At 48.1% G+C, this 24,259-nt stretch overlaps 1 protein-coding gene across 1 annotated transcript in view; it reads right to left on the bottom strand.

The window, feature by feature from the left end:
• The window catches only part of NEMP1 (nuclear envelope integral membrane protein 1), a 323,363-nt gene that overhangs the window by 199,969 nt on the left and 99,135 nt on the right, over positions 1-24,259 (bottom strand). Inside the window, exon 3 of the mRNA XM_078689000.1 lies at positions 3,408-3,627. Coding sequence (XP_078545126.1) covers positions 3,408-3,627 — 220 coding nt within the window. The remainder of the gene's footprint in view (positions 1-3,407; positions 3,628-24,259) is intronic.

Below are 24,259 nucleotides of genomic sequence, written 5' to 3'. Positions count from 1 at the left end.
ATATGGGAGATCCACCATTGGATCTCGTCTTTCGTCCCCACTGAGAGCGGGACTCTTAATAGGAGAGGCCTTTCCGGAGATGCATTATTGTTAAGCGCTGCAATGCCCTGCAGTGGAGGGGTCCCAGAAATATCGCTTGAATGGAAGCCGAGAGTAGCCCCACTTTGCAGGCCAGATGCTGTAGAGTGATTTGAGGTTTGGCAAGGGTTCTCTGTAGTTCGTGTCTGATCTTGGACAATTTTTGGGGAGGGACACAGAGGGTCCCTGGAAACTGAATGGACTGGGACGGGGTCAGGGTGGACTTCTGCGTGTTGATCACAAAGCCCAGCAGGCTCCAATAGATCTATGGTCATCTGCAGTTAGAGAGACGGAGCTCGATGGCAAAGATTCATGAGGCGAATATCGTCAAGATAGACGATCAGACGCACGCCTCATGCCCGCAGGAACTCTGTCACTGGTCTCATCAACTTGGTGAAAAAACAAGGGGGGAGTACGAGAGTGAACTTGAACACCTGAGATTTCCACTGGAACTGCAAAAAGCGTCTGTGCGGTAGGAAAATCGGCACAGCCAGATAGGCATCCTTCAAATCTAAACGGACCATCCAGTCCAACCTCCGCAGGAGATCCCTGAGGAGGTGAATGGCTTCCACTTTGAAATGATGATAGAGGAGCCAGCCATTAGACTTCTTTAGGTTGATCACCGGATGCTGGCCTGCGTCCCCCTTCTCCAACAAAAAGAGGTTGCTGAGGAACCCATTAGGGTGTCTTGACGTGGGGACGATGGCGCCTTTTTCCAAAAGACTCAACATCTCTACATCTATCAGAGCTTGCTGATCATGTGGGAAGACCAGAGGTCTGGGGGAATGGGTCTGGGAGGGGTACCGTAGAACTCTATGAAATCCTTGAACCATCTAAAGGACCTAAGCGTCTGAAGACCGGGATTCCCAGTTGCGCAAGAATACAGCCAAACGACCCTCAAGCCGAAGGCCTTCTATACTTGGAGTTCTCACCTGGTGAGTTATTGAAGTTGTTGTGGCCACCTCTGCCACGGGCATAGGTCCTGGTCGGGTAGTTGTGCCCGAACATGCTGGAATGTTGATACTGACCCCGGCAGGAGTCTCCTCTGGGGGCTTGTGGTGGATGGCAACCAGTCAAGAGCCCCTTCTTCGGCCGGAGTTTTGTAAAAACAGGGGTTAAAGATTCTTTTAAAGGAGGTTTGGGCCTTATCTAGGGAATTGAAGGTATTTACAAATGTTCCCAGTTGCCAAGTAAATGGGCCAAATTTGCCAAATAAACGGGTCTCCAAAAAGGTTGCCCTGGGCAACTGTGTCTGCCTTGGAGGTGGAGAGATCGCCTAGCATGGGGTAGATTTAGATTAGCAGAGACCTTCGCTTTTCAGTAGAAATCGCGCAGTCAGCCTTCCCCAGAAAGAATATTGTCCGCTGAGTCCAACTAGATAAGGCTTCAAGGATGATCACTGAACCGGTGGCCTTTGCGACCTTCGCCATGTCCATTATTGTGGCTAAGGGTCCTGCCACATCTAAAAGCTTATCCTGACAGGAACGCCAGGACCAGTCAATGCCTTTCTTGGGATCGTGGACGAATTTGGCGAGGAAAGTGGCCATTTTCGTATCCATCTGAGGTCAGGGTCACCTTCCCTTCCAAAGACGGCCGGAGACACTCAGCTTTGAGGCAGTTCCTCACCTCCTTGTCCAAGGGCTTCTTAAGCCTGCTGGCCATATAGGATGCAACTTTAGGGTCTGAAAACCATTCCGCAAAGTGCAGGATGGATCGGAATCCGGTAGGGGAGATAGGTTGGGATGCCAGGGCCTAGAGAGGTCCCCGTCACCATCTGAAGTGTTTGGAGAGTCGTCCCCGTCCCTTGGGGTACGGGGGGTTGGGGGGGGGGGTTTGTAACCTCCTCCTTTTCCATATATTCTTCCCCCTCAAAGCTTTCCATCCTGTTAAGCAATTATCACTGCCACTCACTGTGCTATACTTTGAGGCAGATTGGGCAATCTTACAAGGTGAAGCACCTAATTTACTGTCCCTATGAGAGGGTTTACTCCCCCCCCCCCCCGCTCCCTTAAGGACAGGTGTATGGGGGGTGTATATGTGGGACTTGCTCCCTGTTATTTGATAGGGAAGGCGATGTACTGCCTGAGACTGTCCCACTAATAGATCTAATTTTTATCAGTTTTCGGCGGTCTGTCTCCAGACAGACGCTCACTAAGCGTCTGAAACGCTAATCGTAAATTGACTCGCTAATCCTCCCCCTTGTCAATTACCTCTGCCGGCCGCACTACACTGAACACAGTGAAAGATGTGCGCCGGGGAAGAAGGGGGTAGAGACGTGCTGGGCACGCAATCACTAAAGCGCCGGGCACCCTGCTCACGCGAGCAAGACCTGAGGGTGACCGTGTAGGAGCATTGAGGGTGACCGTGTAGGAGCATTGAGGCTCCCGCGGTCAAAGCTGAAAGGAAAAAACGTTAATAAGGGCAATAAAAGTCTTTAATGAACACACAAATACAATCAAACATAAGAAACAGCCGCGTAAGCATTGATATTAATAAAATATAGAGGAGGGAGATTGAGCATCTGCAGGAACCATTATGGATGCAGGAGCATTCTGATTGGATAGACTATTTTCTCTTTGGTTTTCCCTATGTACCATGTGAAATGTAGTTTTGTTTTAATACCATAAAATATAGAAAGAAAGGCTGCTGTGAATAAAAGTGAAGGAAAGTCCTAATCCTCGCCTCGATTTGTTTTTTACCCCTACTGTAGCTGGCTTTGTTTTAAAGTTTTTGTTAGGAATTGTGAGCATTTCGCACACACATGAACATGTTGATAAACACACACACACACACACACACACACACACACACACACACACACACACACTTTGGCTTGACAATTGAAAATGTATGGCAAGACAAGAATACACTGCATATTAAAGTCTTTGCCAATGCTTTGTTATTCCAGTATCCGCAAAGAAATCTGCCCGGAACTCGAGCAGTCGCACCACTTCTTTCTTTCGAACACACAGCTGTATTACACTGAGACCATGCATGCAAACTGCTCACTCCTGCTTGGTAGGTGCATGTGTGGTAGTAGGTGGGCCTCACTCAAAATCATCCCGCCACCCCTTTTCTACTATTCTGAAATGGTTAATGAATGGTTGGTCGTTTCTAAAAATAGTGAAGTGATGACTATTTTTCAATTCTTTAAGAAATTGTGTTTTAAAAAGTGTTTTTAAACCAGAGCCGCAAATTCCACAGGGACACAATGTTGTAGAATTAATTCTTTCCATAGGCTACATGTGTTCATTTCAATCACAATTTAAAGTTCAAACCGTAGACCTGTGTTACCCCCAGCCATTTCTTGAATGCCAGCGGAATCTTACTTCGAAAGAGGAGAACACTGTAAGTGCCTTCCATGTCGTCCAGGTGGACAGCAATACATGTTTCATTGCTGTATAGATCTACGTTAATATATGTGTCATTTAGCTGCTCCTTTAAGAATGAATACATAAAGATCCAAACATTGAATTCCTCCAGCTCTTTTAGCTTCTGCTCACTGTCCACCAGAGTCACTCGGATCATCCGGCTGCTGTTAACTCGGATCTGCAAAGCAGAAAAGAAAATACACGAACTGTAATTAAACATGGAAAGTATGTTCCAAGAACCAGATGTATTTTAAATGAAAAATAAAATAAACATTCTATGACAAGTCAGTATTTGGTGGGGGGAGAGTACTGTGGCCTTTGAAATTATTTTTGCTTTTTGGGCCGAACAGTTTTCTTCCCAAATGTTCAACACCCATTGCACTGCCTCCAAAACATTAGTGGTAAATCTCCAGTCTCTCTGTCCATCTCTCTCCCCTCTTTCGTTACCTCTCCTTCAGCACTCCACCTGCCTGTTAATTTCTTTTTCTTGGACTCTTCTTTCTGCCTCCATCTCTCTTTTGTGGCGTCTGCCTCACTAAGTCCCTCATTGTCTTTATCGTGGTTTGTCAGGTTTGCTTTCCTTCCTCCAAAATCAAACAGTGGTTCAACTTCGTTGCTTATCGCTTTACTTTGGGTGGGCAGATTTTCAGTCAAAATTAGCTCATGGACCCAACTCCGAAAGAAAAAGAATTCAACCTTAACTGTGTAAGTCACCCAATAACAAACCCTGCTGGAATTGATTATGTGCCAGCCAAAAGATCATGGACAGTGTGTGAGAAGTTGGCCTGGTATATGATGTTCACTATTCTAGTGAGCACCTTGCACTAGTCCAAACAACCCTTATGGTGATGGTTGTAAAGTCAAACTTATAGACCAGCTATCCTAGTGGTAGCATGGACAAAAGCAGTCTTAGGCTAAACTCAAGAGGGCATGTGAAGCCAGATGTTTTACCATATGCAAACCTTTTAATACCAAATGAAAGGACACCACACGTTATATATTCAAAATATATATGTATTTATTTCTAAATAAATCCCCTTAACTCTTAATGAGCACAGGAGCACAAGCGTATAACAAGTAACTTAATATAACATACCGAAGTTGCACAAATACGGATAGGCCTGGTGGCCCGTAATACCATATACTAAAATAGTGGTATAAGGACCACGTCACAAACAATGGTAAGGCCTAGGGCCTTGGGAATCACTGGGGCTACACTGGACTAACAGCAGTTAGGGAGCAGGAGGCCCACAGGATGCGGGTGCAGTGTCTAAATGCACACAGAAGTCAATGGGTGCGTAAAGTTAGAAAGTTGCAGATTTGAAAGTCTTCCGATTGGACTAGAACTTAACCACTTAAAACTAGGACACTAGGAGTGTAAATCTCTACAGGAGCACTGCAGTACTCGCGTTACCGCACCCACAGGAAGCGGGTGCATAGGTGTCAAAGTGTGTCTGGTTTCGTCATGGAGTTCTATGGAGCCTTGGAGAAAAGATGCTGCAGGCGACCAGGAGAGAAGAGTCTGGTTGGATTCAAGGGTGGATCGAAGATGTAGAGTACCTGAAAGCAGAGGGGACAGAGTCTGGTGACCAGGAAGGAACCAGGCGATGTCAGGTTGTGATCAGGTGATGTCGTGAAGCTGGTCTCCGCTGCCACGTGGACCAGGAGGTGTCGACGACGACCAGGAGCTGGGCACGGACTGACCGACGAAGGTTCTCGCTGATGGCGGTGTCGATTCTTGATTCGGAATCAACAGGCCTTGGCAGATGCAACCCACGCAGGAATCGAAGATGGCTTCTGGACCAGACCAGCAGGGTCTGATGTGCTGCTCCTTTTCAGGGGAGCAAGAGCCAGTCTGGAGCAACCAGACCAGCGTTGAAAATTTGAAGGTTCGTCGTCACAGAGGCCACTAGCCAACGGGCAAGTGACCGGACAGACGCGTCGAGCAGGAAAATGCAAAAGAAATGCGTTACTTACCTGTAACTGCAGTTATCCAGTATTAGTGTCTTTCATAGATTCACATGCCTGAATCATTCCCCGTCGTCGAGACGGGAGCCTCCGGTATATAAAAAGTAATGTCCTAAAGACATACATAGAAAAGAATAGGCCCAAAGGTCTCACCTTAGTAGCCTATCCACGTCCTTTTGTAGGAAGGACCAAACAGAGCAGGCCCCAAGGGTCCCACCTTGGTGGCCTATCTGTGTCCTTTTGTAAAAAAGGACCAAATAAAGTACAACAGCCAATCAGCTACCACCTCCTTCTAGAACCTTCCTGCCAGAAGCCCAAGTCTCTCAGATTTTCGTACGCACCAAGCTAGTTAGGCGTAAACTCATTAGAGAGAAAGGTGAGACCTGCCAGGGGAGGCGGGAGGGTGCATGTGAATCTATGAAAGACACTAATGCTGGATAACTGCAGTTACAGGTAAGTAACGCATTTCTTATCCAGTATTTGGGTGTCTTTCATAGATTCACATGCCTGAATCAGAGTAGCGAGCAATACATTATGCACATTCTGTATGAAGAGCAGGTATGAACATGTAGATAAAACATATCACATGACTACAAATCACCAAATGCAATGGCATATAAATACAGTAAGAGAATGTGCATACCCGTAAAGGATGGAGGGATGTAGTAGGGCTCACCTCACTGGAATAGATGGCGAAGCACTGCTCGGCCCACTGCTGCATCCTTCATCAGCTCAGTATCCAGGCAGTAGTGCCTGGTGAAGGTGTGCGGGGACTTCCATGTCGCCGCTCTGCAGATGTCCAATATCGGCACTCCAGCGAACAGCGCCGCAGACGTGGACATGGCTCTAGTCGAATGAGCTTTGACTCGTGAGTCTAAAGGCCGTCCGGCCTTGTCGTGACAAAAGGTGATCGCAGAAGAGATCCATCTGGAGATGCTCTGCTTTGTCAGGGGCATGCCCAGTCTTGGTCTACTAAAGGCAATGAAGAGCTGGGATGACTTTCGAAAGTGTCGTGTCTTATCGATGTAGAATTTAAGGCATCTCTTTAGATCCAGAGAATGTAGAGTTCTTTCAGCTGCCGTTGTAGGATTCGGAAAGAACGATCTAAGCACCACCGGTTCATTAAGATGGAAGTCCGAAGGGACTTTTGGAATGAAGCGAGGGTTAGTCCTCAGAATGACTCTGTCCTCTCTGAATTGAAGAAAAGGATCCTGGATGGATAGAGCCTGCAATTCACTGACCCTTCTGGCAGAGGTTAGTGCCAGGAGGAGGGCCGTTTTCCATGAGAGGAACTTGATCTCAGCCTTATGGATGGGTTCGAAGGGATGCTTCATTAGTTGATGAAGAACCACATTGAGGTGCCACGATGGAGGAATAGGCCGTGGTCGTGGAAAGGACCTGAATAGACCTTTTAGGAATTGTTTGATGAGTCTGTCCGACCACAAAGATGGGCCTGTAGCCTTTCTTGTGAACCTAGAAATCGCCGCTAGATGCACTTTGATGGAGGTATGCGCAAGGCCAGACTGCGCAAGGTGTAACAGGTATGGTAGCAGCTGCTGTGGAGTGGCCTGGAAGGGGTGCAAGCCTCGATCCACACACCAGGAACAGAATCGCTTCCATTTTAGTGAGTAGGTTTTGTTAGTGCTGACAGCTCTAGCTTTCGCAAGGACATCTCTGCAATCCTGCGGGATGTTCAGATGGCTGAATTCTCGGTATTCAGGAGCCAGGCTGATAACTTCAGAGAGCTCAGGTTCGGGTGGAGAATCTGCCCTTGAGACATCGCGATCAGGGCCGGAAACTGCTGCAGGCGAAGAGGGGGCCGGGCAGAGAGGCGATGAAGCTCTGTGAACCAGTGCTGCCTCGGCCAGGACGGAGCAATGAGGATCAGAGTGCAGGGTTCCGATTTCATCTTCCTGAGAACCCTGGGAATCAGTGGGAATGGCGGAAAGGCGTACGCAAAGACGTTGCGCCATGCGATGGAAAATGCATTCCCGAGGGTTCCTGAGTGGTGATGCCTGCTTGCGAAGCTTGGGCATTTGGCGTTCTCTCTGGTGGCAAAGAGGTCTATGTTCGGGGTGCCCCACTTCTGGAAAATATGGTCCAGCACCTCCCTGTCCAGTTCCCATTCGTGGGAAGGAGACTTCTCCCTGCTCAGTGCGTCCGCCAAGACGTTGTCCTTGCCCGGGACGTACTCCGCTTTCAACACTATGCCATGTGTCAGAAGCCAGTTCCAGATTCTCTGCGATTCTCGAGATAACGAGATGGAACGCGTCCCCCCCTGTTTGTTCAGGTAGTGCATCGTCGTGGTGTTGTCCGTCCTGACGAGCACTGGGGAGTGACGAATGCGTGGAAGAAACGCCTGTAGAGCCAGGAAAACCGCCCGTAACTCCAACAGATTGATATGGAGCTTGGTTTCCTGTGTTGTCCATTTGCCGTTGATCTGGAGGTCCTGGAGGACAGCTCCCCAGCCTTCCAGGGACGCATCCGTAGTTATTACGTGTGGCTCCGCTGGGAGCAGGAACGGCAGACCCTTTGAGAGGTGGTGGAGAGATGTCCACCATTGCAAATGATTGATAATGGGTCGAGTGACTCGTATGCGGTCCTCGAAAGAACCTGTGGCTTGAGTCCATTGCTTTGTCAGTGCCTCCTGGAGTGGGCGCATTTTTAGGCGGCAGTGTGGAACGAGCAGGATGCATGAGGACATCATGCCTAGGAGAGACTTGAACGTGCGGACCGGAAGAGTCTTCCGCGAAGCCACTGCCTTGGCCAAGGAGATGAGCTTGATTTTTCTCTCCTGAGAGGGGAAAGCCTTGACACGGTCCGTGTCCAGAGTCGCTCCAAGGAATGTGATGACCTTGGTGGGTTCCAGAGTTGACTTGGCAGTGTTGAGGGTTAGTCCTAGGCGGTGGAAAATATCCAGACAGGCGCTGGAGGACGAGGCTGCGGCGGCTGCCGTCGGTGCCTTCACCAGCCAGTCGTCCAGGTATGGAAACACCTGGAGGCCTTGTTGACGAAGAAATGCCGCTACTGGTGAGAGGCATTTGGTAAAGATCCTCGGGGCCGATTTGAGGCCAAATGGAAGGACCCGAAATTGGTAGTGCTGTCCTGCCACCGCAAACCTGAGGAACTTCCTGTGCCCTTTGAGAATAGGGATATGATAGTAGGCGTCCTGGAGGTCTAAGGACGTCATGTAGTCCCCTTTGTCCAGCAGCCCAAGGATTTCTTGCAGAGTCACCATACGAAACGATTGTTTCTTTAGGAACACGTTGAGTGCCCTGAGATCCAGGATTGGGCGCCATTTCTTTCCTTTTTGGTGGATTAGGAAGAAGTGAGAGTAGAAACCCTGATTCTTGTGAGCTCGTGGAACTCTCTCTATCGCTCCCTTCTGCAGCATGGAAGCTATTTCCTGAAGAAGCAATCGTAGGTGCCTGTGTGATCGCTGGCACGGTGGCGTAGTTGGGGGGATAGAGGTAAATTCTAGGGAATGTCCAAATCGAATGAGTTGGAGTACCCACCGATCCGTTGTTATAGTTTGCCAATTGCGATGGAAGTATTTCAGTTTCCCTCCAAGTTTTAAAGAATGTAGTGGTGGAGGGGCTAGCGAGGGAGACAAGTCATTGTCTATTGCCAGCAGGTCGTTTTTGGCCTCTTCCTCGGTAATTGGACTTGCCGTAGGAAGACTGTCGGCCTTGTTGAGGTTGTCGCTGCTGAAACTGCGGCTTGGACTGTGAATATGTGTACGAAGACCTATTCTGATAGGAACCCTTGTATGCAGGTTGACCTCTTCCCCGGTTGCCACGAAAGGACTGGGTCCGGAATTGTAAAGTACCCAGAGCCTTGGCAGTATCCGTATCCTTTTTTATGGTGGTAAGGGCTGCGTCAATCTGTTCTCCAAACAGATGCTGGCCATCGTAAGGCATATCTAATATCCTGGTTTGCACCTCCTGGCGGAAAGTGGTGGCCTTGAGCCAGCCCTGTCGCCTCAGGACTGCGGCTCCTGCCAATTGCCGGAAACCAGTCATGGCGGCATCAATGGCACAATCGATGAGCTCTGAGGCTGAGGTCTGTCCTTCCAATAGAAGTGAATGTGCCTCCTCTCTGACATCCTCCGGCAGATCTGCTAGATAGGGTGCAATGTCCGCCCAGAGTTGGCGATTGTAACGTCCCAGGAGGGCTATCGAATTAGCCACTTTGACCGTCATGGCTGAAGTGGTAGTAAAGCGTTTGCCAACGGCATCTAGTTTCCTGCCCTCCTTATCAGGTGGCGTTGATAGAGGCGAGGATGGATTGCGAGAGTTCTTCTGCGCCGCTTGAGTCACCACGGAATCTGGTTTGGGGTGACATGTCAGGCATGCCGGGGCCGTGGAGGTGGCCTTGTATTTCTTATCAAGCCTGGGCACCACCAGCTGTATAGAGGCAGGCGCTTGCATGATTTGTTTGCCCTGCTTCCAAATGTAGTCAATTATGGGGATTGATCTTGAAGTCTTCCTAGTGGGCTCCTTGAAGTCATAAAGGAAGCATTCCGTTTCCTGAGTTTCCATGGACATATGGAACCTCTTAGCCGCCCGCTCAATGACGTTGTGGAATTCACCGATGTCTGCAGGTGGAGACTCCGAGGTCTGCGGATCCGGAGAGGCTGGAGAATGTGCCACATAATCTTGATCTGCATCCGGGTCCGACTGGTCGTCATCGACTTCACCTTCCTCCTGTTCCCTCTCCTCATCGTCAGATGAGGGAGCGTCCTGAATCGGAACCTGTGTCTTATCAATGACCAGTGGAGTTGGTCTATGGCGAGAAGAAGGAGCTGGCGCCTGTGCAGCTGGAGGTGCTGACGCAGAATGTTTCTCCGGGAACCTTTCCTTATAATCCTGTATGAGGAATTGTAGGTCCGAGACAATGGATGCGGGGAGACACACCATAGGAGTAACCTGTGCCTGAGGCGGAGGCTGGTCCTGTTGTTGTGGAAGGTCTTCCTCCTCTTCAGGTTCCTCGTCCGTGGTTTGGCATTTCAGGACTAGGTCCGATGGACTAGTAGCCTGCGTAAAGGAGTCCTCGTCCGACTCTTGACCTTGTAGTATACAGGCCGGAGGAAGTTGTTGTATCCTACCGGGCGAGATCTGGTGCGGCGTAATAGGCCGTTTAGTAATTTTCACAGTGACATGGCTCACTTGCGGTGGAAAAGCATCCATGGCGTGGGAGAGGAGTGCAGACTCCTTCCAGGGTCCTGTCGACGTCGAAAGCGACGGTGCCATGGTAGAAATGCTCGTCGACGGTAATTTAGTCGTCGTCGACGGTGGCTGCGACGACGATGTCTTCTTCGACATCATTTTCGTCGACGGTAACGTCCCCACCGTCGACGGTGTACTCGTCGTCGACGGCTTTCCCACCGTCGACGGGATGATCCTCGTCGACGAGGTAGACTTCGTCGACGGCGTTGTCCTCGTCGATGGTGTCGTCGTCGTCGACGCCTTCGACGACGGTCTCGTCGTCGACGACGAGATCTTCGTCGTCGATGGAGTGACCGGGATGGTCGACGGCGTAGGTCTACTCGCCGACGATGAAGGCGTAGTCCTCGTCGACGAGGAGGAAGCCGATGAGGCCGTCGACACTGTTGTCGTCGACACGGTCGTCGTCGACGTCGAGACGGTTTTCTGTGCTGAATGCACCATCGACGCCGTCGTCGCCGGGACCAGTGGCTGTTTCCCTGGGACAGGCAGGTCCTTGCCAGACACAGATGGCTTGCCCTCTGAGGACTTTTTAGAAGTGTTCATAGGAGGGGTGTCTGTGGGGCTAGGGGAAGAAACCCTTGGCCTCTTCAAGGAAAATTGCGACACTCCAGACACACTCTCACCTTCGGATACCAAGTCATCAGTCTTGGTCTTGAGCCTGTTGAGCCACAACAGAAGTCGACCTTCTCGGTCCTTGAGGGTCTTGTTGGAGAAGGTCCGACATATTTTGCAGTCCTTTGCCTGGTGGTGAGGGTAAAGGCAATATAAACATTTATCATGTTTATCGTCAATGTGAAGTCTTTTCTTGCTGCAGGAGGAACAAGCCCGGAAAAGACCTTTCTTCTGACTATCAGACATAACTTTAGAGACTAATAAAAGTTGTTTTTTGAAGAAAAAGAGAAATTCCTGAGGAGAACTCAGGTGGAGACTCCCTAGCACAACGTGCGGTAGAAAATCTGAGAGACTTGGGCTTCTGGCAGGAAGGTTCTAGAAGGAGGTGGTAGCCGATTGGCTGTTGTACTTTATTTGGTCCTTTTTTACAAAAGGACACAGATAGGCCACCAAGGTGGGACCCTTGGGGCCTGCTCTGTTTGGTCCTTCCTACAAAAGGACGTGGATAGGCTACTAAGGTGAGACCTTTGGGCCTATTCTTTTCTATGTATGTCTTTAGGACATTACTTTTTATATACCGGAGGCTCCCGTCTCGACGACGGGGAATGATTCAGGCATGTGAATCTATGAAAGACACCCAAATACTGGATAAGGGCTCCACGCAGCACTCCGTGAGTGTGGAGAGGTGATCTTCGGTGCAAAGGATGCTCGGGGCTGGGGCTTCTCAATCCCCAATGCACAACTTCGAGTGTGCCTCAGAAGTTGCACGGAAAGCAATTTGCTGGCTTTCCAAGATGGCCGGTCCCACGTCTCTCGTCGCCTCCACGGGTCTCAGCTTTGCTGTGGCTGTGGATCGGGCTGTTGGATGTCTGGAAGACTGGTTCTTGTGTGGATCGGGCTGTTGGATGTCTGGAAGACTGGTTCTTGGCAGGCTCGGTCGTTCGAGCTCCGGCGGGAGCAACGATAAAGCAAACCGTTGCGCACTTGATGGTGCCTGCTTGCACAGGGTGGTCACTCCTTGACCACAAGGAAGATTCTTCAGTCTTCTACGTCGAGTAGGATGTCGAAGGGTCCAGAGTTTCGTATCAGAGTTTCAGTCAAGATTATCTAAAGTCTAAGGACACAGCTCCTACCTTTATTCCAAATCAAGGGGCTGGATTACCTGCTAGGTCCCTCCTATGGGTGGGACCCAGGAAAGGGGTGGTTACACCCATTTCCCTTTGTCCAGTTTCGCGCCAGACCTGGGGCTGGAGTGCCCCAGCACCGGTTTGAACTGGCCTATGTATGGGACACCTTGTGTGCCCCAGGCAGTGTCTCATTTCATTCAGCCCTCCCTGCCCCAATCCACTATCTCCTGTCTGGGGTGGTGCTAGCACCTCCCTGTGACAGGAAACCTATTGTCCGAGCCTCACTCGCTGGAAGGACTCCCAGCAGCAGGAGGTCAGACTTGTGTCTGTGGCAGCAGCATCCATTTTGTGATGCTGAGGCTCTGGTTAACTTTAACCGGGATTAAGGAAAGTAACATGTCGTCTCCCTCTAGAAGGGTGGAATGCTACCCCCGTCGCCAGGACTGGCGAGGGGGTAGTATTCCAAAGCGTATGACACCTTACACGACATGTTTTGATAAAACCAAAGATAGCATTTAACCGCGAGGTTCATAATGCACTTAAGAGTATATGTATGGCAATATCCTGGAACAGCTAGAAGGACATGGTTCCGAAAGCTGCAGACAGGTTCAGCTCATGCTAGAGCACCATTTCACATAAAACCAAGCACTCGGCCTTCAGGATTGTTAAGGCCTGCCATAGGAGTGACTTATAGGTGTATATGTGTCCAAATATAAGGTTAGACATAGGTATACTATATCTAAGCAAGGGGTGATTACACAACCTTGCCCCAGCTGAGTGATCAGCCAGTTGTGTCAGTTTGGATGGCCAACCAGGGGTGGCAAAGATAAGCTGCAGCCCCTGGTAGGCCTTGGGTGCACCTATGCCCTGGGTACCTATAGTACACTATACAGGGGCTGATAAGGAGACTCAATATCCAATTAGTTATGTACCTAGGGTACATGGAGTCCATTTTACGGAGAGAGCAGATAGCCTGGGGCCCTGATTGGCAGGATCACAGGCCAACTAAGTCGAAAACCAGCTAAACACAAGGCAAAAAATCTGGGGTAACCATAGTCAGGTATCCACCTTCCTACACATTGCACTCAAACTAATGTACGAGCCAAGATCAAGCCTTAGCTGATGGTCAGTCGGCCAGCCATGAAAGTGTAGCATTCTAGGAAGAGGGAGCAAGTAGAAGGGAATGCGCAGAGGAGGGGGCGGGTATTTGGAGTATTCCAGGACTTATGCCGGGATATAATCTTCCAGCATACAAACTTTGATACTCAGTTCTAGTTTGTTTTACTGTGAAAACAAGAATCATGCTTTTGTTTTGAACTTATGCATGCTTACAGTGTGGCAGGGAACTTGGAAGCAGTTGTAAGAAAGAACATCAGCATTACAATTATGGTAGTAAAACAAATAAAAAAAATAAAAATCAACTTACTTTTACTTTGCCTGAATAGTTCCAGCATCTCAGAAGATTAGACTGATTAAGCCAGTGGCATATTTAACCACATCAGCGCGGCGCAGATTCCAGAGCTGTGCTGAACGTTCTAATGAGCCAACAGGCTCATGACGGAACGGTTCCGTCATGAGCATCGTAGGGGTTAAGATTGCTTTATTGGACTATATAAAATAAACAATATACTATATTTTGATTGCTAACCACAGCAAAGACTGAAAACACACACACATCCTACATTCAAGCACTCCACTCGCAATATTGACCAACAATATGGGCTCATGGGATAAAAAATAAATAAAAATAAAAAAATAAAAAAGCATAGCCACGTCAAATGCTGTTTGGCAGACAACTGTAAAACAAACATCTATGCAGTTTAATGCCTTGGGTGAACATCACAAGCATGTACCCGCATTGCTACACCTTTTTTTTTATTGATAGTATATGACATGCAAAGGAGGAGTCAAACATGCATTGTAACAAAATCCGGAGTACTTCGGAAAGCTTCAGATCACAACAATGATATGGGTATAAAATGCACGGTTGACAGTCAGTAAAGAACCAGAAGATCACATACCCTCATTAAAATATTTTCACCATTGGCTCCATTTTGTAGCATATTTCTTCTGTGTCCCATGAGCTTTATAAACAGGTCCTTCTGTTGTAGCACAGTCCATGTCCCTAACCTATTCCTCCATAATTCCTAAAATTATCACCCTACGGGTTAAGACACAACTTGCTCCTCACCATATTTCCCAGTGTAACGCTTACCTAACGTTAGCATTCTGCTGGGGGCAATGCCTTATCATGAGGTTGTACATCCTAGTAGAAGAGTTAAACCTGTCACATAACCGGCAGAGATGGCAAATAGTTGCGGTGCAATCTTCACCTCCACCCAATCGCCATCATCTAGTGTAGCTATATAGATTTATCATAACTATCCTTCTCAATTTGGAATTAGGGGCAGGGGGCCATCGTAAGGGGATGGTCTTCACCGAAGTGACCTTACGGGGCTGCCACTTCCCATTAAAAGCCCCTAACATTGTAAATCTTTAAAATGGTCAACAAGAGCAGAAATGGGTAATTTTATGGAGTATGAAGGAAGCATGGTGGGGAGATTTTAAACAAAGCACTCAGTCTTAACAGAGTGAGGGATAGAAAGGGAGAGAGAAAGTGAGAGAGAAAGATATAAGCCCAGGATGTTTCTCCTGCTTCAATTTGTCTAGAATGGGGACCTTATACAATTTGCATTATCTGTGCTGGTATCACAATTGCGATGCCCAAATACCAGTAAATGGTCTGCTTCTATCTGTAGAGGTAGGGATGAAAGCAGAGGTGGCAGGCTACCACCAATAGGGGTGAGTATGGAGTTCCCCTAATTGACTTTCAGGCCAAAGGTATTGCTGTACATTCGTAGATTGTCCATAAGGCACAGAATGGAAGTTCTGGAACACTGAGCTTATAACCCTATCCCCTCTGCTTGTGCGTCTAAAAAAATACATGTAGCCAATGGCTCTACAACTAGCTAGCGCATCCAACAGTGGGGAGAGGAAACAAACCTGCCAGGTGCCCCTCTTCACACCAAAGGATGTGGAGAGTCCCATTCACACAAACCTGTGTCCATGATTCAGAGTATAGGATTTCCACAAACCTGTAGAAGTGGTACCCAAAGGACATTTTCTCCAACACCTGATGCAGGAATGGCCAATGTACCAAATAAAACGTTTTCTCCATATACAACAATAGCAGCGTACAGTCAGTCGAGGCCTTGTACTCTGGTGAGACGCAGCAAGCAGTGTCTGATACTACGGCTAGCGTTGAATCAATTTTGGTTGTGATGTACCAAAGAGCTCACCAAGCCAGCAAATTGTATTGCTATTATTTTTGACTCACTATTGATTAGAGAGATGGGACGGTAGAAGGAGAAGTTGATGAATATTTGTTGGGCTTGAGAACGACTGCCGTTGTGGCCCCGCAAAAGTCGCATGATAGAGAGCAGGTCTCAAATATTCTTGCAAACAGGTTGCAGAGGTGAGGGGAAGTACATATTTTGAAAGTACACATCCAAGGAAACATAGCAAAAGATATTGATGCATAAATACTGAAGAAGTCCAGCAAAGCATGAAAGTTAGAGTATATTTGAGATTGTAGATGATCTGAAAAAAGTAGGATGAGGTTAACCTTAGGATTTCCCTACCACAGCAAACTCAAGAGGCAGAAACACTCAAAACAGAGTTTGAGTAACAAGGACGCAACAGAACCATCAAAACAAGTTGCCCACAAAGCATGAAATAACTGCATTTAATATATAGGTTCTACTATTAAAGACTAATCAAAGCATAAACAGTTTTGATCAGCTTCTCAGGTTGAGTGGTCACTAAACACATGTTGTTGTTTGAGGGATGAAATGGCAACCAACAAACATGTAACTCTTCCTTATAAATACTGTGACAGTGAGCTCAGTTGTGGTGATATAAATTTCTGAAAACGGGGCATTCTATATTTTTTGCAAAGTCCCTAAAAGACACAGTTTGCATCAAGACTTTGGATTTTGCAGTTTATAATACAAGCACTGAAGCGTAAAATGGGGCGTGTAATTGTAGGTGAAAACCAGAGAGTGTGCCTGCAGGATCCTAGAAAGGGTCCACATTCATGGCAAAATAGGTTAAGAGGGAACGGGTGTGGACACACTAGGAAAATGAGTTCTTGCAAAGCCAATTGGTAGCCAACTTTTGGCTTTGCCAATGTTTGTGCAAGATTTTTGTAAAATACTACGTAGAGAAAACTTTTTGAGTGCAAGTGTATACATTGTGCAGGTGCAGAATGTGGTCACTTGGGGTTAAGCCAATGGCTGACCTGGTGCCACATGCGATATGCCGTTCTGGGAGAATCAAAAATGTGAATGGCCCGGGTCTGCAATCGGCCAGGGGAGAGGGGCCATGCGGCCCCGCCTCAAGAACAAAAGCATTTTTTATTGTTAACTGGCAAAACCCCGGGGAATGGAATCCCCGCGGGCCAAAAATGCAGGCCCACTCTCTTAATACAATTTTTTTTTTTTTAATATTGGCCGGTTCCTGGCCCCCCTCCCCGGGCCGGGGAGGGGGACCTGTGCCCCCTCCATTTGTAGGTTTCAAAAAATCAAAAAATGCAAAAGTGGGTCTGGCCCAGGGGAATGGGGTCCCAAAAGGGTCAGGGGAAGGGCATCCACATGGCCCCCATCTTAAAATATTTTTTTTACAAAATTGAGGAAGCCCCACCACTCGAGAAGCCCCTGCCGCGCTGCCTTTCACTACTACTCTGCAAACTAGTCTCCTGGCGCTTTCTATGTTGTGGGATGAAGTCCCCTTTCCTACTGATGGTCCTTAGGGGTCAACTAGCCCACCTCTGACCTCCAGTAAGCCCCACACAGTGGGATTGATGAGAGGTGGTCCTAGGCCACGCCCCTTTTTACACCACTCTGCAAACGGGCCTCTTGGCGCACTGCAGTTGGGGCGAGGAGGTCCTCTTGTGTCCCAAGGACCTCAGGACTAAAGTAGACTTCATCCCCCTAGTAGCAGCGCACCAGGAAGCACGGTTGTGGAGTGGTGTAAAAAGGGGCGTGGCCTCTGACCACTCAGCAATCCAACTTTGTGGGGCTTTCTATAGGGCTAGTTGGCCCCCAGGGACCCTCGTGAGGCAAGCGGACTTCACCCCCAACCAAGAGAGCACCAGGAGGCGCGTTTGCAGAGTGGTGGAGAAAGGGGACGTAGCCTGTTTTCAACCTCTCAGCAATCCCACTATCTGGAGCTTAATGGAGTCATCAGGTAATCTAGGTGGCCCCTAACAACCCCCTGGGAAAGACATGGCTTGGTAGTTCGGACTGGACTATTCCCATGAGGCACAGGGTCAGAGCTGATTTGCATATAGCCAGTGTCTAACCCAGGGTGGTGTGGAGTGCAAAAAACGATGGATTTAGGCCCAGATCCTTGTACTGGGGTGAATGTATGACATTGTTCTACATTCTGTCCATCAACTGTGTTTTTTGCAATTTTCACCCCGAGTGTGCTGGGGATGCTCAGACGCGAGTCCCAGGCTCTCCGCACCACTGGAGTCAAGCTATCCAGGCTGATGAAGGCTGATAGCCAGAAACCGGTCCTTGGATGCTTGATTCCGGTCTGGGAAAGACATGGCTTGGTAGTTCGGACTGGACTGTTCCCATGAGGCACAGGGCCAGAGCTGATTTGCATATAGCCAGTGTCTAACCCAGGGTGGTGTGGAGTGCAAAAAACGATGGATTTAGGCCCAGATCCTTGTACTGGGGTGAATGTATGACATTGTTCTACATTCTGTCCATCAACTGTGTTTTTTGCAATTTTCACCCCGAGCGTGCTGGGGATGCTCAGACGTGAGTCCCAGGCTCTCCACACCACTGGAGTCAAGCTATCCAGGCTGATTAAGGCTGATAGCCAGAAACCGGTCCTTGGATGCTTGATTCCGGTCTGGGAAAGACATGGCTTGGTAGTTCGGACTGGACTGTTCCCATGAGGCACAGGGTCAGAGCTGATTTGCATATAGCCAGTGTCTAACCCAGGGTGGTGTGGAGTGCAAAAAACGATGGATTTAGGCCCAGATCCTTGTACTGGGGTGAATGTATGACATTGTTCTACATTCTGTCCATCAACTGTGTTTTTTGCAATTTTCACCCCTAAAACCCCCAGCAGAGAAGGGGACTTTACTCCCCATCCAAGAGCGCGCCAGGGAGCGTGTTTGCAGACTAGTGGCCTGCTTTGAGAACTTATCAATTCAGCTGTGTGGGACTTACTGGAGGTAATAGGAGGGGTAGTTGGTCCCCAAGGTTGTCCTTGGAGGCCAACTACCCCTCCTGTTACTTCCACTAAGTCCAGTTGTTCCCAAACTGTGCGCCCTGGTGCGCCGTTAGGAGTAGCCAGGGGTGCCGGGCACGATGTGTGAAAGATAGCTCGTGGCTGTGCTGAGGAAGCTTCTACTGGAGTTGGGAGGATGTGCACAATTAACAAATAATGCGTCTTTTGACGCCCTACCCGTCAGCGGTCAGCTTGAAGGCAGCAAGTGAATCTTATTTAAATTACACCCAACCGCAGCGCGACACACAGGGGATTAACTAATGCCACCTGTGTAATCTGGAATCATGGTTTGGCCCAAGAGCGCATGGCCACCATACACGCTTACGCCGTGCTTTCACGTAGTGTCTGCTTACGCACAGCAGTGTCTCGAGCGTTATTGCTGTCCGTGTTCTGCTGCGCCTCGGAGGACCCTTCACAATTTACACAGGTTGGCTACACACTAAAATACTCCTTTCTTACTACAAAAAAGGGGGACATGACAAACTCCTGACCGGCCAAGCCCCTGTAATTATGCTGGTGGCTGTTCCTGCACTTTGTTCGTGTCCATGCCAAAATTTAAAAGACAGAAATTTCAGTGGGCAAACTCGCTGCAGATGTGGAAATAGGCCGCATGCAGCCCAGATTAGTTTCCCGGCCCCAGTCTGACCCTCAGCCAAGGCCAGGCACGAAGCAGATCATTATTATTGTAATAAATAACGTAACAGTTTTTTTCTCAGCCTCAGTGAAAGCCGTTCCCCCTTTATACTTATCCTTGTTAGTAACAAGAGTAAGGCCTCCCAAATAAAAGCAGTATTTTCAAACCTTATCTACGATCACACACTTAGGCGCTGTCAGGAAGAGTATTATTTTGTTACAACAAATAACTAGATGGGCCCTTATTTGGAGGAAAAAAGAATATATGGAGTATGCCTTATTTAGAATTCCTTCTTCGATTTATATTCACGCTTAAAGACTCATGGTACTTTTAATAATGGCGGTCACTCCCTTTTTAGCTATTAATTAGCCCTGCAAAGCAGAAGGAAATGCTAATGAATTTTGTTAAATTGAAACTATGAGGAACAGCCCGCTCCTAAAAAAGTGCAGAGATCAGAGATTGATTTTAGATGCTCAACTCCAACCTTTCCTTGAGCAAGGGGACTTCAGTGTTACTAGAGTCCCCGATAGTGAGCGAGGGTGGGGTTAACAGTAGGAGCATGTCTCACACAAAACAGAATATGCTAATTTAAGCAAAGATGTAGTGGCTGTTTGACTTGGAAGGAGCCCTGGCAAGGAATGATTTTCATTTCAACTGAATACTTTGCTCCTCCTGTTACCCAGTATTTAGTAACGCAAAAAGAAGTACTTTACACAGAACATGGGAATGCCCTCCAACTTCAGGATAGACTCGAGTGAGATGCTTTTTAGGTGGCAAATAAAGGGATATGCATCAAAGCCACCAATAGAGTCAGGAAAAGATTAATGTGATGAGTTGCAAATTGAGGATGAAATGCAAAATGTTGGTAAAGTAGACCGCTTGAGGTAATTACTAGAGAGGGACCGTTTTTTTACACTACAGAGCATATATGACCAGAGTGCAGGATGAAAGGGGACATACCTGGTAGAAGATACATATCTTGAAAAAATCTTGGTGTTTCTTAAACCTCTTCCCTTATCAAAAGCACTCTTACTGTGTGCGTTTAGGTGGCGCTACACTAAACAAGATTGAGAAAATTCCATGATCAACTTGTGATAAAAAGCCTGCCTTAAGGGAAACTATTGTGGTGCTTCTATTCTAACTGCAGAACCAGTAACTGCTGCCACTTGTGTAAGAGGTGTGCAAAAATTGGGTAATTTGCTTTTATGTAATTAATTAAATTTCAAGAAAGCTGCTTAAATCATTCAAATGCATAGTTGTGTGCTATTGTTTAACCCGTTGCATGCTCATGACGAGCTCAGCTCGTCATGAGGCACGGTGCCCCGGTGCTCATGATGAGCTGAGCTTGTCATGAGCCGTGGAACGCTTGCACGCTGGGCTAATTCCCCTGCTGTGCTGAACGTTCCACGAAAACGGGTGTGGTCATGACGAGCTCAGCTCGTCATGAGCACACGAGCACTGTGCCTCATGACGAGCTCAGCTCATCATGAGCACCGGGGCCCTGTGCGCGCCCCCCTCCCCCAGCACAGCGGGGGAATAACCCCAGCATGCAAGGGGTTAAGCCATTTGAGCGACATTACCTTGATATTTTATTTACAGACTCAGGTCGGAGCAGTCCAAACAATTATTCAAAACGCCCCTGGTCCTCTGGCAATCCGGGTACATAGACTTTGATTGAAACTCATTAATATCAACACCGCCTTTCACTCTACAGTCCTGGTGGCTCACTCTCGTTCAAGTGTAGTAAAAACACACCATTACCCAAAATCAGCAGTCACACAGCTGTGCCACTTCTCGATGTCCTGACCCTGCGTTTTCTTAATTGTTCAAGGTCTGGATGCCAAGACTTTGTGGACTGTTCTCGCTACCCCATACTCTGCAGTCTTCTGTCTGTTCCTGTTGGGTGCCCATCCATTGCGATTCCCAGACTGCTCCAGTTCTGGATGCTCAGACTCTGCCGTCTCCTGACAGTTCTAGTCTTCACTCACATGACTGACCCAGCCCTTGATGTCTGGACTAGTCATTATCTTGTCTGTTCTAGTTACGAATTCGCACAGTCTAAAAAATCCTGACTGTTCCAGTTCTGGATGCACAGTCTGCAGTTCCTGACTGCTCTAATTCAGTGACCAGAGTCTTCATCCCAGTCGGGCTTACATCCTACCACCTGTAAAAAATAAATAAAAAAAAGTGACATGATAGGGAGCCACGGCCAACTGCCAATTAGGTCAAGGGAGATACAGGTCGAAAAAATTTGGGAAACGCTGACTAAGTCCCACACAGCGGGATTGCTAAGAGGTCTTTGGAGGCCACGCCCCATTTCTCCATCACTCTGCAAATGCACCTCCTGGCACACTATGGGTTGGGGGATGAAGTCCACTTTACTCCTGAGGGACTTTGGGGGCCAAGAAGCCTTACTGGTACTTCCTTTAAGTCCTACGCAGCGGAATTCCTGAGTGCTGGTCGGAGGCCAAGCCCCCTTTCTGCACTACTCTGCAAACGCGACTACTACATTATAGTTCGTAATCAGCATTTAAAAACCCTTAGAAATTCACTGAATAAAACAGAGGTTTCGGGAACGTTCTAGTTAGAAATTAGCATTTAAAAAACCTTTGAAGTTTGAACATTATAGTTAGGCTGACATTTCACTCATACAAAAGCAGAGAAATTCAGCTGTTATAGTGAGCTGGACTAACTATGACTCGCGCCCCCGCAATGCACTGCTGATGACGTCACATATTACATCGCTCATGACATGGCCAGTGACATCACTGATGACATCTCAAATGACATCACTGATGGCATCATCCACTTTAATATTTGATCCACCTCCTCACACCCTAATATAAGCTCTTACACCCACTCTTAAAATACAGACCACCATTTATGAAACCATAGACACACCAATACCATTTAGTACATACCCACTCACCGATTCATAGGTCTACACACACATCCACTCACTCACCCATACTGTCACTCAATACAGACACTTATATATACATCCATACAGACAGACACACACCTCTACTCATCAACAGTTACTCATACACCTACTCCGTCTCCCAGAGAATCTATCACAATGCCATTTGCTCACCTATACAGTTATACACACACCACCTCACTTATTCATACAGCTACTAACACATACGGACTCATCTACAATCACTGACACAGGCACATACTCATCCATATAGCCACTCTCACACCCACTCACACATACAGTCACATATATACTCCAACACTCACATATAGTGCCTTTCACATAAATAGTTATCACACATATACCACCGAGACATCCATTCACTCACCAACACAGCCATACGCACACTCACTCACCCAGGTAAAGTGGTTAAAAAAAGTAATTTTAGTAAAGAGGCCAAAACAGCAGTAGATATGCAAAGCGGATACTGGAATGTGCATATTTTCATATAAGTGCATTGATTTATCTTCTGTGGGTGTTCATATCACTAAAACCCAGCAGGCATTCAAGCATGACTGCATATTTGTTGGTTAAATAAATGTGGAAATATACCAGTTTCAGCTTAATTTTTTTCACAAAACCCATAATAAATATGGATAAATATAGACTGAAATGTCAAAAAAATAAACACCATAAAACCGGGAGCTCTAATAATGACGAGCTAGTGCAGAGAGCTGCAGAGTTCAGATTAGCCGTCAAAACTTTAACCGGGAAGTGTTGGCAGCCAACTTGGCACTCTGCTTCAGCTGATTCCCAGCCAAAAAAATTGCGGAATAAAAAGAAAATTTGCAGTCTCTTACACTTGTTTTAATTGTAGCCCCTGGGTGGGCGAGGCTCGGAGGCATGCAGGCTTTCATTTTAAATGGAGGGGGAGCACATAGCCAGGGCCTAAACAATGCCACGGGGACCACCACCTCCCTGGGGCTAATTTTAATAATAGGAGGGGAGGCAGCGCTTACCCCCGCCCCCCCCCCCCCCTTCCGTGGACCACCACCTCCCCAGGGCTACATATTAGTAGGATATCTCCCCCCTCCCCTCCCCCTGACCACCATCTCCCGAAGCGGAAAAAAGATGGCCATATACAGCCCCGGACACCATCACCCCCAGGGCCGGCTCCTGCTATGTCCCGGGTGTCCACATCCAGGACATAGCCGAAGGCTCCCACCAAGAAAAAGCAAACACTCGGGTTCCAGCGGGCGGGAGCTGTCAAAGTGCTTCCGACCGCTAGAAGCAGAGGTTTCATAATTTGCCTGCCCGCAAACATGCAGGCAGGAAAAGAGATGAACCTATTGGTCCTACATGCAGGGAGCTGTATTTCCAGGAGCTGGCTATGACTGCGGGGCCATAAGACTCCACTGCGCTCCCGATTCTGCACACTGCGTGCCATGGGCAGGCTCCACCACACCCAGGGATACATGGCCGTGCCCCAAAGGACAGGGTCCCCAGGGCCGCAATCGGCCGGAGCGGGTCTTTGTGGTAGTGTGGTTGTGGGTCTGTGAGTGGCTGTATGGGTTGTGAGTGGCTGCGTGGGTGTGCAAGTAGATTTGTGGGACTGTGAGTGGGTGTGTGAGGGACTGTGTAGGTCTGCGAGTGGCTGTGCGTGTGGCTGCCCGAGTGACTGTTTTTTAAACTGGGGTCTGGATCCACCTCGGAATCACATGGAAGCCACGCTGAGCACTGCGGATCCTCTGGCATGCAAAGAAATAAAAAAATATAAACGTTTTCCACAATCCCTCAGACCCCTTCAATCAGTCCCATGGAGTCAATATACCTCTATCCTGACCCCTTATAACTATCTATTTCTACTTTATCCCACACTCCTCCAGGGAACTGTATCCCGATTCACAAAATGGCGGCTGCAAGTTTTCGCACTGGTTGCGGTCAGCCACGCAGCATTGCTGTTGGCGCATGGATCCGGGAATCCACCGCAGTGGATGCGAGTCTCTAGATATACA

Source organism: Lissotriton helveticus, chromosome 1_1, assembly GCF_964261635.1.
Source record: "Lissotriton helveticus chromosome 1_1, aLisHel1.1, whole genome shotgun sequence".
In the NCBI taxonomy this organism is placed as follows: domain Eukaryota; kingdom Metazoa; phylum Chordata; class Amphibia; order Caudata; family Salamandridae; genus Lissotriton; species Lissotriton helveticus.
This window is presented reverse-complemented; position numbering and strand designations above follow the sequence as displayed.